This window comes from Pleurodeles waltl, chromosome 1_1 (genome assembly GCF_031143425.1).
Source record: "Pleurodeles waltl isolate 20211129_DDA chromosome 1_1, aPleWal1.hap1.20221129, whole genome shotgun sequence".
In the NCBI taxonomy this organism is placed as follows: Eukaryota; Metazoa; Chordata; class Amphibia; order Caudata; family Salamandridae; genus Pleurodeles; species Pleurodeles waltl.
The window spans coordinates 217,457,301-217,471,793 of record NC_090436.1 but is presented as its reverse complement, the minus strand read 5'-3'; the positions used below and the strand labels follow the sequence as shown (position 1 = coordinate 217,471,793).

The following is a 14,493-nucleotide window of genomic DNA, read 5'->3' as shown; positions in this document are numbered from 1 at the left end:
GTTCAAGGCAACCCCAAAGTCACTGCACCACCAACACAGGGCTGGTCAGGTGTAGAGTTCAAAGGAGGGCCCAAAACACATAGGTACCTATGGAGAACAGGGGTGCTCCGGTTCCGGTCTGCTGGCGTCCTCGGGAAGCAGACCAGGGGGGTTTTGTAGAGCACTGGGGGAGGACACAGACACATACACACACAACACACCCTCAGCTTCACAGGGGTGGCCGGGTGCAGTGTGCAAAGTAGGAATCGGTTTGCTATAGGAAGCAAAGGAGAGACCCACTTAGGCGATGCAGGCAGGGCACAGGGGGGCTTCTCGGGCCAGCCGTCTACTGGGCTAGGATGAGGGCCACCTGCTGGTCACTCCTGCACTGGTGGGTGGTTCCTCTCGGTCCTGGGGGCTGCGGGTGCAGTGCTTGGTCCAGGCTTCGGGTTACTTATTACCAGGCACTAGCGGTCAGGTGGAGCCTCTGGATAGTCTCTGCAGGCGTCGCTGTGGGGGTGCAGGGGGGGGGGTCAACTCAGGTTACTCACGTCATCGCAGTCGCCTGGGAGTCCTCTCGGCGGTGTTAGTTCTCTGGAGCTCGAGCCAGGGGTATCTGGTGCAGAGCGAGAAGTCTCATGCTTCCGGCGGGAAGGGAGAGTTCTTTCAAAGTTGCTAAAAAGTTGTTGCTGTTTTTGAACAGTGCTGCTGTTCTTAGGAGTTTCTTGGCCCTTCAGTTTCAGGGCAGTCCTCTGAGGTCACTGGTCCCTGTCGCATGCGTCACTGAATCTGGAAACAGGCCGATAGGGCTGGGGCCAAGTCAGTTGGTGTCTCTGTCGTCTCTGCTGGGCTTTCCGGTCAGCAGTCCTCCGTTCTTCAGGTTGCAGGAATCTGATTTCCTGGGTTCAGGGTCACCCCTAAATACTACATTTAGTCCCCAAAGCTCACACCAAAGATGGAAAGAGAGAGATGAGGTTTTGTGTGGACTACAGAGGACTTAATTCTGTCACCAAGACAGATGCCAATCCCATTCCAAGGGCAGATGAATTGATAGACAAACTAGGTGCTGCCAGATACTTAAGTACCTTTGACTTGACAGCAGGGTACTGTCAAATCAAAATGGCACCAGGAGCAAAAAAGACAGCATTCTCCACACCTGATGGGCATTATCAGTTTACTGTTATGCCCTTTGGTTTAAAGAATGCCCCTGCCACCTTCCAAAGGTTGGTGAATCAAGTCCTTGCTGGCTTGGAGTCCTTTAGTGTAGCTTATCTTGACGATATTGCTGTCTTTAGCTCCAGCTGGCAGGATCACCTGGTCCACCTGAAGAAGGTTTTGAAGGCCCTGCAAGCAGCAGGCCTCGCTATCAAGGCATCCAAATGTCAGATAGGGCAGGGAACTGTGGTTTACTTGGGACACCTTGTAGGTGGAGGCCAAGTTCAGCCACTCCAGCCTAAGATCCAGACTATTCTGGACTGGGCAGCTCCAAAAACCCAGACTCAAGTCAGGGCATTCCTTGGCTTGACTGGGTACTACAGGAGGTTTGTGAAGGGATATGGATCCATAGTGACACCCCTCACAGAACTTATCTCCAAGAAAATGGCCAAAAAGGTAAACTGGACTGTAGAATGCCAACAGGCCTTTAACACCCTGAAACAAGCAATGTGCACAGCACCAGTTCTCAAAGCTCCAGATTACTCCAAGCAGTTCATTGTGCAGACTAATGCCTCTGAACATGGGATAGGGGAAGTGTTATCCCAAACAAATGATGATGGCCTTGACCAGCCTGTTGCTTTCATTAGCAGGAGGTTACTCCCCATGGAGCAGCGTTGGAGTGCCATTGTCAGGGAGGTCTTTGCTGTGGTCTGGTCCCTGAAGAAGCTGAGACCATACCTCTTTGGTACTCACATTGTAGTTCAAACTGACCACAGACCTCTCAGATGGCTAATGCAAATGAAATGTGAAAATCCAAAACTGTTGAGGTGGTCCATCTCCCTACAGGGAATGGACTTTATAGTGGAACACAGACCTGGGACCGCCCATGTCAATGCAGATGGCCTTTCCAGGTTCTTCCACTTAGAAAATGAAGACTCTCTTGGGAAAGGTTAGTCTCATCCTCTTTCGTTTGTGTGTGTGTGGGGGGGTGCCTTGTAACTGGCACCCCTGGTACCAAGGGCCCTGATGCCAGGGAAGGTCTCTAAGGGCTGCATCATGTCTTATGCCACCCTGGAGACCCCTCACTCAGCACACACACTGCTTGCCAGCTTGTGTGTGCTGGTGGGGATAAAATGACAGTCGACATAGCACTCTCCTCAGGGTGCCATGCCAACCTCACACTGCGTATAGGTATATATAAGTCACCCCTCTAGCAGGCCTTACAGCCCTAAGGCAGGGTGCACTATACCACAGGTGAGGGCATAAGTGCATGAGCACTATGCCCCTACCGTGTCTAAGCAAAACCTTAGACATTGTAAGTGCAGGGTAGCCATAAGAGTATATGGTCTGGGAGTCTGTCATGCACGAACTCCACAGCACCATAATGGCTACACTGAAAACTGGGAAGTTTGGTATCAAACTTCTCAGCACAATAAATGCACACTGATGCCAGTGTACATTTTATTGTAAAATACACCCCAGAGGGCATCTTAGAGATGCCCCCTGAAACCATACCCGACTACCAGTGTGGGCTGACTAGTTTCAGCAGCCTGCCACACACCAGACATGTTGCTGGCCACATGGGTAGAGTGCCTTTGTCACTCTGTGGCTAGTAACAAAGCCTGTACTGGGTGGAGGTGCCTCTCACCTCCCCCTGCAGGAACTGTAACACCTGGCGGTGAACCTCAAAGGCTCACCCCCTTTGTTACAGCACCGCAGGGCACTCCAGCTAGTGGAGTTGCCCGCCCCCTCCGGCCACGGCCCCACTTTTGGCGGCAAGGCTGGAGGAGATAATGAGAAAAACAAGGAGTCGTCATTGGCCAGTCAGGACAAGCCCCTAAGGTGTCTTGAGCTGAGGTGACTGACTTTTAGAAATCCTCCATCTTGCAGATGGAGGATTCCCCCAATAGGATTAGGGATGTGCCCCCCTCCCCTCAGGGAGGAGGCACCAAGAGGGTGTAGCCACCCTCAGGGATAGTAGCCATTGGCTACTAACCCCCCCAGACCTGAACACACCCCTAAATCGAGTATTTAGGGGCTCCCAGAACCTAGGTAACTAGATTCCTGCAACCTAAGACGAAAAAGGACTTCTGAGCTGAAAAACCTGCAGAGAAGACGGAGACACCAACTGCTTTGGCCCCAGCTCTACCGGCCTGTCTCCCCACTTCAAAAGAACTGCTACAGCGACGCGTTCCACAGGGTCCAGCAACCTCTGAAGCCTCAGAGGACTAACCTGCATCTAAAAGGGCCAAGAACTCCTGAGGACAGCGGCTCTGCTCCAAGAAAGAAGCATCTTTGCAACAAAGAAGCAACTTTGAAAGAACACACGTTTCCCGCCGGAAGCATGAGACTTTGCACTCTGCACCCGACGCCCCCGGCTCGACTTGTGGAGAACCAACACTACAGGGAGGACTCCCTGGCGACTGCGAGCCTGTGAGTAGCCAGAGTTGACCCCCCCCTGAGCCCCCAGAGCGACGCCTGCAGAGGGAATCCCGAGGCTCTCCCTGAACGCGACTGCCTGCTTCTAAGAACCCGACCCCTGGTAACCCGCAGCCCCCAGGACCTGAAGGATCTGACCTCCAGTGCAGGAGCGACCCACAGGTGGCCCTCTCCCTTGCCCAGGTGGTGGCTACCCCGAGGAGCCCCCCCCCCCCCCATTGCCTGCCTGCATCGCTGAAGAGACCCCTAGGTCTCCATTGAACTCCATTGCAAACCCGACGCCTGTTTGCACTCTGCACCCGGTCGCCCCCGTGCCACTGAGGGTGTACTTTTGGTGCTGACTTGTGTCCCCCCTGGTGCCCTACAAAACCCCCCTGGGCTGCCCTCCGAAGACGCAGGTACTTACCTGCTGGCAGAATAGAACCGGGGCACCCCCTTCTCCTTTGAAGCCTACTTTTTTTGGGCACCACTTTGACCTCTGCACCTGACCGGCCCTGAGCTGCTGGTGTGGTAACTTTGGGGTTGCTCTGAACCCCCAATGGTGGGCTACCTTGGACCCAACTTTGAAACCCTGTAGGTGGTTTACTTACCTGCAAACCAAACAAACACTTACCTCCCCCAGGAACTGTTAAAAATTGCACTGTCTAGTTTTAAAATAGCTTATTGCCATTTGTGTGAAAACTGTATATGCTATTTTGCTAATTCAACGTTCCTAAAGTTCCTAAGTGAAATACCTTTCATTTAAAGTATTGTTTGTAAATCTTGAACCTGTGGTTCTTAAAATAAACTAAGAAAATATATTTTTCTATATAAAAACCTATTGGCCTGGAATTGTCTTTGAGTGTGTGTTCCTCATGTATTGCCTGTGTGTACAACAAATACTTAACACTGCCCTCTGATACGCCTACTGCTCGACCACACTACCACAAAATAGAGCATTAGAATTATCTAATTTTGCCACTATCTTACCTCTAAGTGGAACCCTTGGACTCTGTGCACACTGAGATAGTATATACAAAGCCAACTTCCTACACTGTGCGCACTACTGTTTTAAATCAAAGTTCTATACTTACCTGTGTGAAGAACCTTACATTTTATGTAGTTACCTAAAATCTTGAAGTTCTAAAATAAAGAAAAGAATATTTGTCTATATAAAAACCTATTGGCCTGGAGTTAAGTCTGAGTGTGTGTTCTCATTTATTGCCTGTGTGTGTACACAAACAAATACTTAACATTGCCCTCTGATAGGCCTACTGCTCGACCACACTACCACAAAATAGAGCATTAGTATTATCTAATTTTGCCACTATCAACCTCTAACAGGAACCCTTGGACTCTGAGCACACTATCTCTCACTTTGAGATAGTATATACAGAGCCAACTTCCAACATCAGCTACCGGTGCACAGGGATACTTGCTCAAGAAAAAATTCCAGATCCAGTTTGACATCTGGGGATAATTCTAAGGTAAGGAATCTGCAGCTACAAGTCTATCAGATGCCTTGAATGGGGTAGCTTGACTGACAATTTTAAGTTTGCACAAGGCCTTCTCCTCATACAGGTGTAGAGAGGAAAATTTCTCAATAGGAATGTATTTTAGTGCCTAGGTGAGCATGGAAGAAATCTTTACTTTAAAAATTTACAATTAAAAATGTACTTGTCTCCTACCAGAAGGTACATACAATTAACTCAAAGCACTAACGTGCAAAAGCCCTTCTTCCCAAGTGAGGAAGGTGCAGTTTGCAATCCAAATTCAAATTCTGGGAGAACACTCTACCAAGGTATGTGTACACTTTTACTGCTTCCCATCATTTCCTCCAACGTTCCAAGAAAAGGGATGACAATTTCCTTCTCTTAAAAACAGAAACTTTTGTTTTAGATATATTAATATTTAAAACATTCTGCCTGGCAAAGCTATTCAGGGCACATAGATTTCCCAGCAATCCAAGTGCAGTTAGGTCAAACTGAACTACATTGCCAGCATAATACATAAAGATCATGTGCGGCGCCATCACAGGGAAAAGTATGTTATATATGAGAATTGGGCTGGTAAATCATGTGGGTAGATGGGAAAAGAGAAGCTAGGTTACATTCCCTTTTTTAACCCATTCCTGGTATGGATTTTGGGGGTAAGCCCTTTGTTCCCACCCATCAACACACTGCACCATGTCGAGCAATGGAGAGCTGTTATCAGTCTCAGTAAATTCGTTGAAATTCCCAGTCCCACTAGTTTTTAATAAAGACTAGGCCTATCAACTTTATCCACAGCTGTATAAAAGTCAATAAAAGCAGTGTACAAAATTAGCGACATCCCAACAACAATAAGTCTGTACGTTCACAATATTATCCTTAAAAGAGCTTTAAGGACGGAATCCAGCAATGTTATTGTTACTGTGAAAATGTTTGCTTTCATATCAGGCGGAGGGATCTGGCAAAAACAGCTGGGTAGGGAGTGCAAACCTTTCTTATGCAGAGGAATTATGAAGCTAACTTTCTACAGTGTTTGGAACTTGACCAGTTATAAAGTAGTACTAGAAAAGAGGAGTTAAAAATTTCCCCCATGCCTGTAGATCCATTTTTAGAGCGTTTACTAGTATTGTGTTGCAACCCATTGCTGCTGAATTGCTTTTCTCATCTTTGTAATTACCAAATTTTGAGTTGGAAGGGAGAGGACCTTTAGGATTTTCACTGCTGTCTGAAAAACAAGTGACCATGTTCGGTTGATTTCAGGGGTTACATTTTTCCTACCAAGTCGTTATATGTGATTGATCTACACTGGTCTGGGGATAGAAACTAGAGACAAGGGTTTTCTTGTACTGCTTTCCATGGCAATCAAAGGCCAGAACCATTTGGAAACCTTAGCTGAGGCCACCTGCTGTAAATCAATTTAATTTTTGTTAGGTGTTTTCCATTTTATGGAGAGGCAGGTCCTCCGCCCCCCCCCCCCCCCCCCCCCCCTTCCAAAAAAAAACTCCAACTGTTTGAATGTCTTTCTTTCTGCTAGTGGAATATTCTGCATATTGTAAATGAGTAAAATGGTTTATAATTACAGAAAGCTTCTTAATAATGGGATTAAACTGAAATGGTCTCCTATTTAATCACAGTATTATCAGTTTGTATCTTGTTTATAACTGCTGTTATAAATGACTGACAATGGTCAACTTGGTTTGCCATATCTGTGAACTGTCGGAAAAGGATAATTCTCTGAAGAGATTCAAGAAGAAACCTCACACACACACATCTGCTTTGTTTTTTGTGGGGGCCGGAGAAAAGACACTTCCGGAATATTCCAGGCTTCTTCTAGGTCTTTATCCCTAATCTGAGATTTCCGCATTAAAAACACCCCAACAGTTGTATATTGAAATCCTTTCCTCCATTTGAGGTAGTCTACAGATTCAAGCAGTTGACTCAAATTTCTAATGTATTGCTGACCAGGACGAACATAAGCATTGAAGAGGAGAAAAGAATGATACTGCTTGTGTGGAAGATTAAGGAGAGATATTCTGATATCTTGCAAGTTGTTGGAGGGCAGAGTGAGAATCTCAAATTCCTAAAAATAGTCAGTAGATAATAGAATAGCAAGGACTCCTTTTGCATGACCTTTCAAAGCTGATCCAATGGAAAATTGATCATAAAATGAGTCTCCATGGCCAAATATGAGATGGCTAGTCACATAAAAACTCTGAGTTGAGCAAAGGTCGCTCCAGCTACAGGAAATTCAGGGATGCGAAGAGCAGACTATTCTCATGGTCCACAGGTGGAGTGCAGAAGTGGGGCCTTGACTTGGGGCAATGTTCCATTGTCTCAACTGATGACTTGGACTGGTGCACCCAGGTCAAACGGTGCTTTGACTTCTTAAATGTTTTGAGCTTGTTGGATTTACCAGACGATGACCTAGACGACGAAAATGGCCAACGAAAAACACCCCAAAAGTGGGACAGGTATCTTCCAAGCGACCAGGAGCGGGTTGTGGACTTCTCTGATGTCAGGCCCCCAGGAGTTTTGCCTCTCTTTCCTGAATCACATACGGATTTGTGGTGCAGCAGTCAGGACGGTTTCTATAGTCCTGGCCAGTCTTCAGGCACCACAGACAAACCAGATGGGGGTCCGTCATAGACATTTGCTTGTGTAGGCCCAACAGGACTTAAAACTCACTGACTTCTAAGGGGATATCACTAGCACACTGGCAGCATAATGCTAATAAAATAAAGACAAAAATATCGGAAAAATTGTCAAAATGTGATCCTAGTAGCTCTTCCAAATACAAAAGATCAGACGTCAGTGAGATGGGGTGGCATCTATACAGGCACCGTGCACGTCACATCTAGGGCGGACGATGTCTAAAGTCGTGTGATACCACCTACCGGCACACAGGGGGGTCAAGATTTTCCAGATCCAGTCTAATGCCTGGGTAATAATCTGTATTGAGGAACCTGCAGCTAGAAGTCTTTATCATATAGTGTTTTTTATAGGGTCAAGTAATTAAGCACCTTAGGTTCCTTTGATATCTGCCTAGGAGAAATTAGTTCAATTTGTGTGATGTATACAAGTGCAGTTCTTATACATATATGTACACAATCAAGTTGACATTGCAAGTGTGACAGACAAGTTAATGGGCAAGTTAACTAAAAAAATGCATGTACCATATCTGTAATAATACGTTCAGTAAACTTATTTATTTCTACTCAAACATTTGTACTTGTAACTCCAGCAAAGATGTGAATAGTTTTGTGTGAATTATGGAGAAAGGTGCAGTGACCTTACCGCAGTATCATCAAAGAGGTTCAGTAAAGAAATTAGAAATGCTCGTCTGTGCTGTCTGTTTCCTCGAATCATAGAATAAAGGTGTCCACACAACGCACTTGTAGACTCGTCTTGTCTGAAACCTCTTATGATTTCATTAAGATTGGAATTTATTGCCTGTTGTACCTGGTAAGACATCTTTATACCAGCAACTGCTTTCATCTGCAATTACAAAGCAAAATTGTTTAACAAAAGTGCTCTGAAAAATAAACAAAAAACACAAAATGAATCCAATGCGAGAATTTGATCTTAAAATTATAACACGTTGCAGCTAATCAGAAGAAGTAACATCCCCATATGCACACACAAATTACAACAGACGTCAAGTAAGTAAACAATTTTCATCAAGCGAGCACAGGGCAAAATGTATTTAATGTACAAGTTACTTAGCTTCAGTAACAAAATATCTGAAAGAGACCTATTCTATTTGCAGATTCCTTATCTTAGAATTTCCCCCAGGCATCAGACTGGATCAGGAGATTTTTCTTTGAGCAATACCCTTGCGCGTTGGTTGACTCCGCGGGCGTCATAGTCGCTGTGATGACGTCGTGAGTAGTACACAGACGCCGCCTCAGTGCAGTGAAATTAGTTTCTTTTAACAACTTTCCATGCCAAAGCGCAGAGCCGCTAAGAACACTGAGATTGGTGCGCCAGAGCTAAGGAGCTGAAGGGAGAAATCCCTGTCGTTAGGAATCAGTTCGCAAGTGGGGAGGATGGGTGGGCGGTAAGGAATCTGCAACTAGAATATGTCTCTACCAGATATTTTGTCACCAAAGGTAAGTAACTTGTACATCTGATAGAGACTTCTAGTTGCAGATTCCTTTCCTTAGAATAGATTCCCAAGCAATTCCATCCTCGGTGGTGGGCTGTGAACCAAGATCATACTAGGAAGTCCTGCAGGATCGAACGACCAAAGTAGCCGTCCCGACGGACCTGACTGTCCTGGCAGTAGTGTTTAGCAAACGTGTGCAGGGGCGCCCACGTAGCTGCCTGTCAGATACCCAGGACAGGAACTCCGCGTGCAAAAGCAGAGGAAGCACCAGTCGCTAAGGTGGAATAAGGATGCAAGCCCTCAGGGGGGTACTTCTTGGCCAAAGTGTAGCACATCTTGATGCAAAGAAGTACCCATCGAGAGATGGTATGTTTTTGTACCGCCTTCCCTTTTTTCACACCCACATACCCGACAAAAAGTTCATCATCCACCCGGAAACTTTCAGTACGATTAAGATAGAATGCCAATGCTTTTTTTGGGTCCAGACTGTGGAGTCTCTCCTCCTCATGGAAAGGATGGGGGGTGCGTAGAAAGTAAGCAGGGTGATGGACTGGCCTACATGAAAAGGCGTAACCACCTTTGGAAGGAAGGAAGCCTTAGTGTGCAACACCACTTTGTCAGGGTGCACAGACAAGTATGGAGATTTGGACGAAAGGGCCTGAAGCTCACTCACCCTGCGAGCAGAGGTGACGGCAACAAAAAAGACAGTTTTGAAGGTCAGGAGCCATAAGGGACAATTGTGCATCAGCTCAAAGGGAGTACACATTAAATAATTAAGGCCATGATTAAGGTCCCACTGAGGCATGTTAAATGGAGTGGGAGGAAATAAATGGGTAAGAACGTTTAGGAATCTATTCACAATAGGAGATTTAAAGAGTGAGGGCTGATCAGGCAACCTAAGAAAGTCCGAAATGGCAGATAAATACCCATTATGGGTGCCCAAAGCAGAGCCTTGCTGGATCAAAGAAAGAATGAACAAAAGAACCTCAGATAGAGGAGCAGAGAGGGGGTCAACAGATTTGTTGGAGCACCATGCCACAAATTTATGCCAACAACAGGCGTATACAGTTTTGGTGGAGGGGTGCCTTACTGCCAAGATAACATCACAGACTTGGGGTGGAAGATCAACAGTCGTCAACTGTTGCCGCTCAATCTCCACGCATGAAGGCGGAGACTGGACAGGTTAGGGTGGAGAACAGTCCACTGTTGCTGCAACAGAAGATGACTTGGGCACGGTCGTTCCTGATCTTTTTGAGAAATCTGGGCAGAAGTGGTATAGGAAGAAAGGTGTAAAGGAGGCCAGAATTCCACTCAAGATGAAAAGCGTCTCCGAGCGAGTGCCGCCTTGGAAACTCCAAAGTGCAAAACAGCTGACATTGTGCGTTCTCTGCGGAGACAAACAGATATAACCAAGGCTATCCCCACTGCTGAAAGACCATTCGTGATTGGCTGTGCATCCACAGCTGAGTTCGTCCACTCTGGCGTTGAGAGAACCTGTCAGATATTGAACCACCAGGGAAATGCCCTGATGTTCCAGCCATGTCCAGAGACGTAGGGCCTCTTGACAAAGGGTCCAGGACACTACTCCGCCTTGTTTGTTGCAGTACCACATGGTGGTAGTATTGTTCGTGAACACCTGCACTACTTTCACTTTGAGAGAGGGAAGAAATGCTTTCAACGCAAGCCTGATCGCCCGCAGCTCCAGAAGATTGATATGGAGTCCAGACTAGCCCCAGAGAACAGAGGCTTCTGATCTCCGCCTCTCCCATGTGGCCGCCCCAACCCAGAAGTGCTGCATCTGTCACTATAGATAGATCTGGCTGGGGAACGGAGAGAGATCTGCCGTGGACCCAAAGCGGATTCGAAAGCCACCACTGCAGGTCTTTCGCAGTCCCCTCCGAGATCTAGACCATGTCGGAGAGATTCCCCTGATGCTGCGCCCACTGGAACTTTAAGTCCCACTGCAGAGCCCGCATATGCCATCTGGCATGTATCACTAGCAGCTTGCAGGAGGCCATGAGGCCCAGCAGCCTCAGAGTCAGTCTCACTGAAACCCAAGACAGAGGTTGAAAGATCAGAATCATAGCCTGAATAGCTTGGACTCAATTTTTGGAAGGATAAGACCGAAACTGCACTGTATCCAGAACAGCTCAGATGAAAGGGAGCATCTGAGAGGGAGTCAGGTTTAACTTTGGCACGTTTATAGTGAACCCCAGCGTGTGCAGAAAGTTCGCCGTAGTCTGAAGGTGGGAGATGACTTTCTGGGGTGAGTCTGCCTTCAAGAGCCAGTCGTCGAGGTAGGGGAAGACTGAGACCCCTACCCTGAGCAGATGAGCTTCAACCACCGCCATCACTTTTGTGAACACCCGAGGGGCACTGGGAAGGCGAGCACGGTAAACTGATCGTGCTCGAAACCTACCACGAATCGTAGGTAATGTCTGTGGGCAGGCAGGACGGGGATGTGGAAATAAGCGTCTTGCAAGTCCAACACTATCATCCAGTCTCCTGGGTCTAAGGCAGACAGAACCTGAGCCAGGGTGAGCATTTTGAATTTCTCCTTCTTAAAAAACTGAGCCAGGGTGAGCATTTTGAATTTCTCCTTCTTGAGGAAGTAGATGAGGTCCCGAAGGTCTAGGATAGGATGTAAGGCCTTGTCCTTTTTCGGCACCAGAAAGTAGCAGGAATAACAGCCATGACCTACTTCGGGCACAGGGACCTTCTCTATGGCTCACCTGGCCATGAGAGCAGCGACTTCCTGGCGGGGAAGTGCTAAATGATCCTCCGGGACTTGGCTAAGTGATGGAGGCATAGCTGGTGGGGCAGATTCGAAAGGGAGGGAGTAGCCCTGTCGAACGATCTGCAAAACCCACCTGTCCATAGTGATGGATTCCCAGTGGGACAGGTGATGGCAAATCCTGCTGCCAACTGGATGGGAGTAAGGGGGTGGACTAGGAGGGTTTGGAGGCTTCAGCGGGGGCAGAAGTGGACTGAGCAGACCTCTGGTTCCCTGTCCCATGACCATGTGGGATTCCGCGTCCCTGGCCATGCAGCGGCTGAACAGCATGGGTGGAACGGTAGCTGTGTGGGGGGGGGACGCGACTGAGAGCCCTTTACGGAGCGAAAAGCGAGGGGCAGTGGAAAGACCAAGGGACCAAGCAGCAGCCCAGGAATCCTTCAATCTCTCAAAGGCCGAGTCCGCTTTGTCTCCAAAGAGACAGGAGCCATCAAAGGGCATGTCCATGAGAGACTGTTGGACATCCCCAGAAAAACCAGAAGTACGCAACCAGGCGTGGCATCTCAAGGCCACTGTCGTACCAACAGATCTGCCCAGAGAGTCGGTCTTGTCCAGTCCAGCCCACATCGGATTGTGAACATCCTATTGTTGACAGCTTGGGAGACGATAGCATGGGTCTCCTCCGGTATCTGCGGCAGAATTTGCGACAACCGTACCCCACAGAGAGTGGGTATAGCAGCCCAAAAGGCATGAGGTCTTAACAGACCGCAGCACGAGACTGGAGGAAGAAAACAACTTCTTCCCAAATTGCTCCACCCTTATTGATCCCCTATCTGGGGGTGCGGAAGGGAATGTGCCTGAAGCAGAGGAAGCCTGGATGACAAGACTCTGAAGCGTGGTGTGTTGCAACAGGAATTTAGGGTCGTTGGCGGCGAGCTATAGTCCTATCGACAGGAGCCCCAGTGTTGGATTTGGACCAAGTACCCAAAAGGACATTGGTGAGGGTTTCATTGGACTGTAAAAGGGGCTCAGATGTGGAAGCCCCAGCTGAAGCACCTCTGTCAGGAGGTTGGACCTGACCTCTACAGTAGGTAGCTTAAAGCCAAGGACCTCGGCCGCCCTACTGATCCCCATACCATAAGTCGCTCGCTTCGCAGCAGCCACAGTAGGAGGAGACAGCATGCCAGCGTCTGGAAAAGTGTCCAGTCCACTGGCTTCGCCCAATTTCTGTGCCCAGTGCATTGATGGGTCATCCTGGTATTCATAAGGATCCAGGGACCTCTCCAATCCTTCCCGAATTCGTAGCCATAGGAAAAAGGGTCCTAATCCGACCTGAGATGAATAGGCCCCATCGAAGACAGAGGAGGCGTCAGCCAACGCTGCTCCGCATCCTCGGGGATGAGGATCGGGTCGATGTCGGGCACTACCGACGTGAGGAGCATCGACAATCGACCTGGCGCCGGAGAAGGTCTCAATGGTGTGACCGGTGCGGATCTGAGCGGATCCAGAGGGGACCTCTGTGGCCGGAGCCGAAGCCGCCCCCAAGGAACCCGGAGGACCCTCAACCGAAACCCTTGGGCCCGAAGGCGCATTATTGGGGTCGGGCCGTCCAAAGATGAGGCGCATGGCCTCATAGAATTCCTTAAAGTGGCGGGGGTTGCTCTGGCTCCAGGTAACTCGGGGAAGCGCAGAGCGGGCCAAGTCACAGGCTCCAAGGTCAGAAGCCTTGAGCGTCGTCACTCTTCCCCCGTGTCGTGTCAGCTGAGCAACGGGGCGAAGTTGAAGGGCGATGAGACCACTTCGAGGACGACTTCTTACCTGCACCCAAAGATTTTGAGGACGATGAGTGGTGATGGCTCCGCAGTCTCGAGACCTTCCTCTTGAGCGAGACAGGGACTGCTCCCTCAAGGCCTTCGGGTGCATGGCCCGGCACTCGGAGCACGACTTTGGGATGCGGATCCATCACTTACATAATGCGGTGACAGCCCTCGCACAGCTTCAACCCAGTCTTCGGGGAGATCCTCAACTCACCAAAAGCACACTAGAAAAATCCCAGGCTTAGGCAACTCTGGTGCAACACTATGCAACAGTGTAAGGAAATGCCACCTTGGCATGGGTATTGCCTGTTTTTTTGTCTTTGTTGATGCTAAGTTTTGATTGAAAGTGTGCTGGGACCCTGCTAACCAGGCCCCGGCACCAGTGTTCTTTCCCTAAACTGTACGTTTGCTTCCACAACTGGCACAGCCCTGGCACTCAGATAAGTCCCTTGTAACTGGTACCCCTGGTACCAAGGGCCCTGATGCCAGGGAAGGTCTCTAAGGGCTGCAGCATGTCTTATGCCACCCTGGGGACCCCTTACTCAGCACATGCACACTGCCTCACACCTTGTGTGTGCTGGTGGTGAGAAAATGACTAAGTCGACATGGCACTCCCCTCAGAGTGCCATGCCAACCTCACACTGCCTGTGGCATAGGTAAGTCACCCCTCCAGCAGGCCTTACAGCCTTAAGGCAGGGTCCACTATAGCACAGGTGAGGGCATATGTGAATGAGCACTATGCCCCTACAGTGTCTAAGCAAAAACCTAGACATTGTAAGTGCAGGGTAGCCATAA

At 48.6% G+C, this 14,493-nt stretch overlaps 1 protein-coding gene across 17 annotated transcripts in view; it reads right to left on the bottom strand.

The window, feature by feature from the left end:
* The window catches only part of NIPBL (NIPBL cohesin loading factor), a 1,341,000-nt gene that overhangs the window by 91,361 nt on the left and 1,235,146 nt on the right, over positions 1-14,493 (bottom strand). For all 17 annotated transcript variants that reach the window (XM_069221119.1, XM_069221174.1, XM_069221201.1 and 14 more), the window contains one exon: positions 8,337-8,537. In XM_069221119.1, the coding sequence (XP_069077220.1) occupies positions 8,337-8,537 (201 nt within the window). The remainder of the gene's footprint in view (positions 1-8,336; positions 8,538-14,493) is intronic.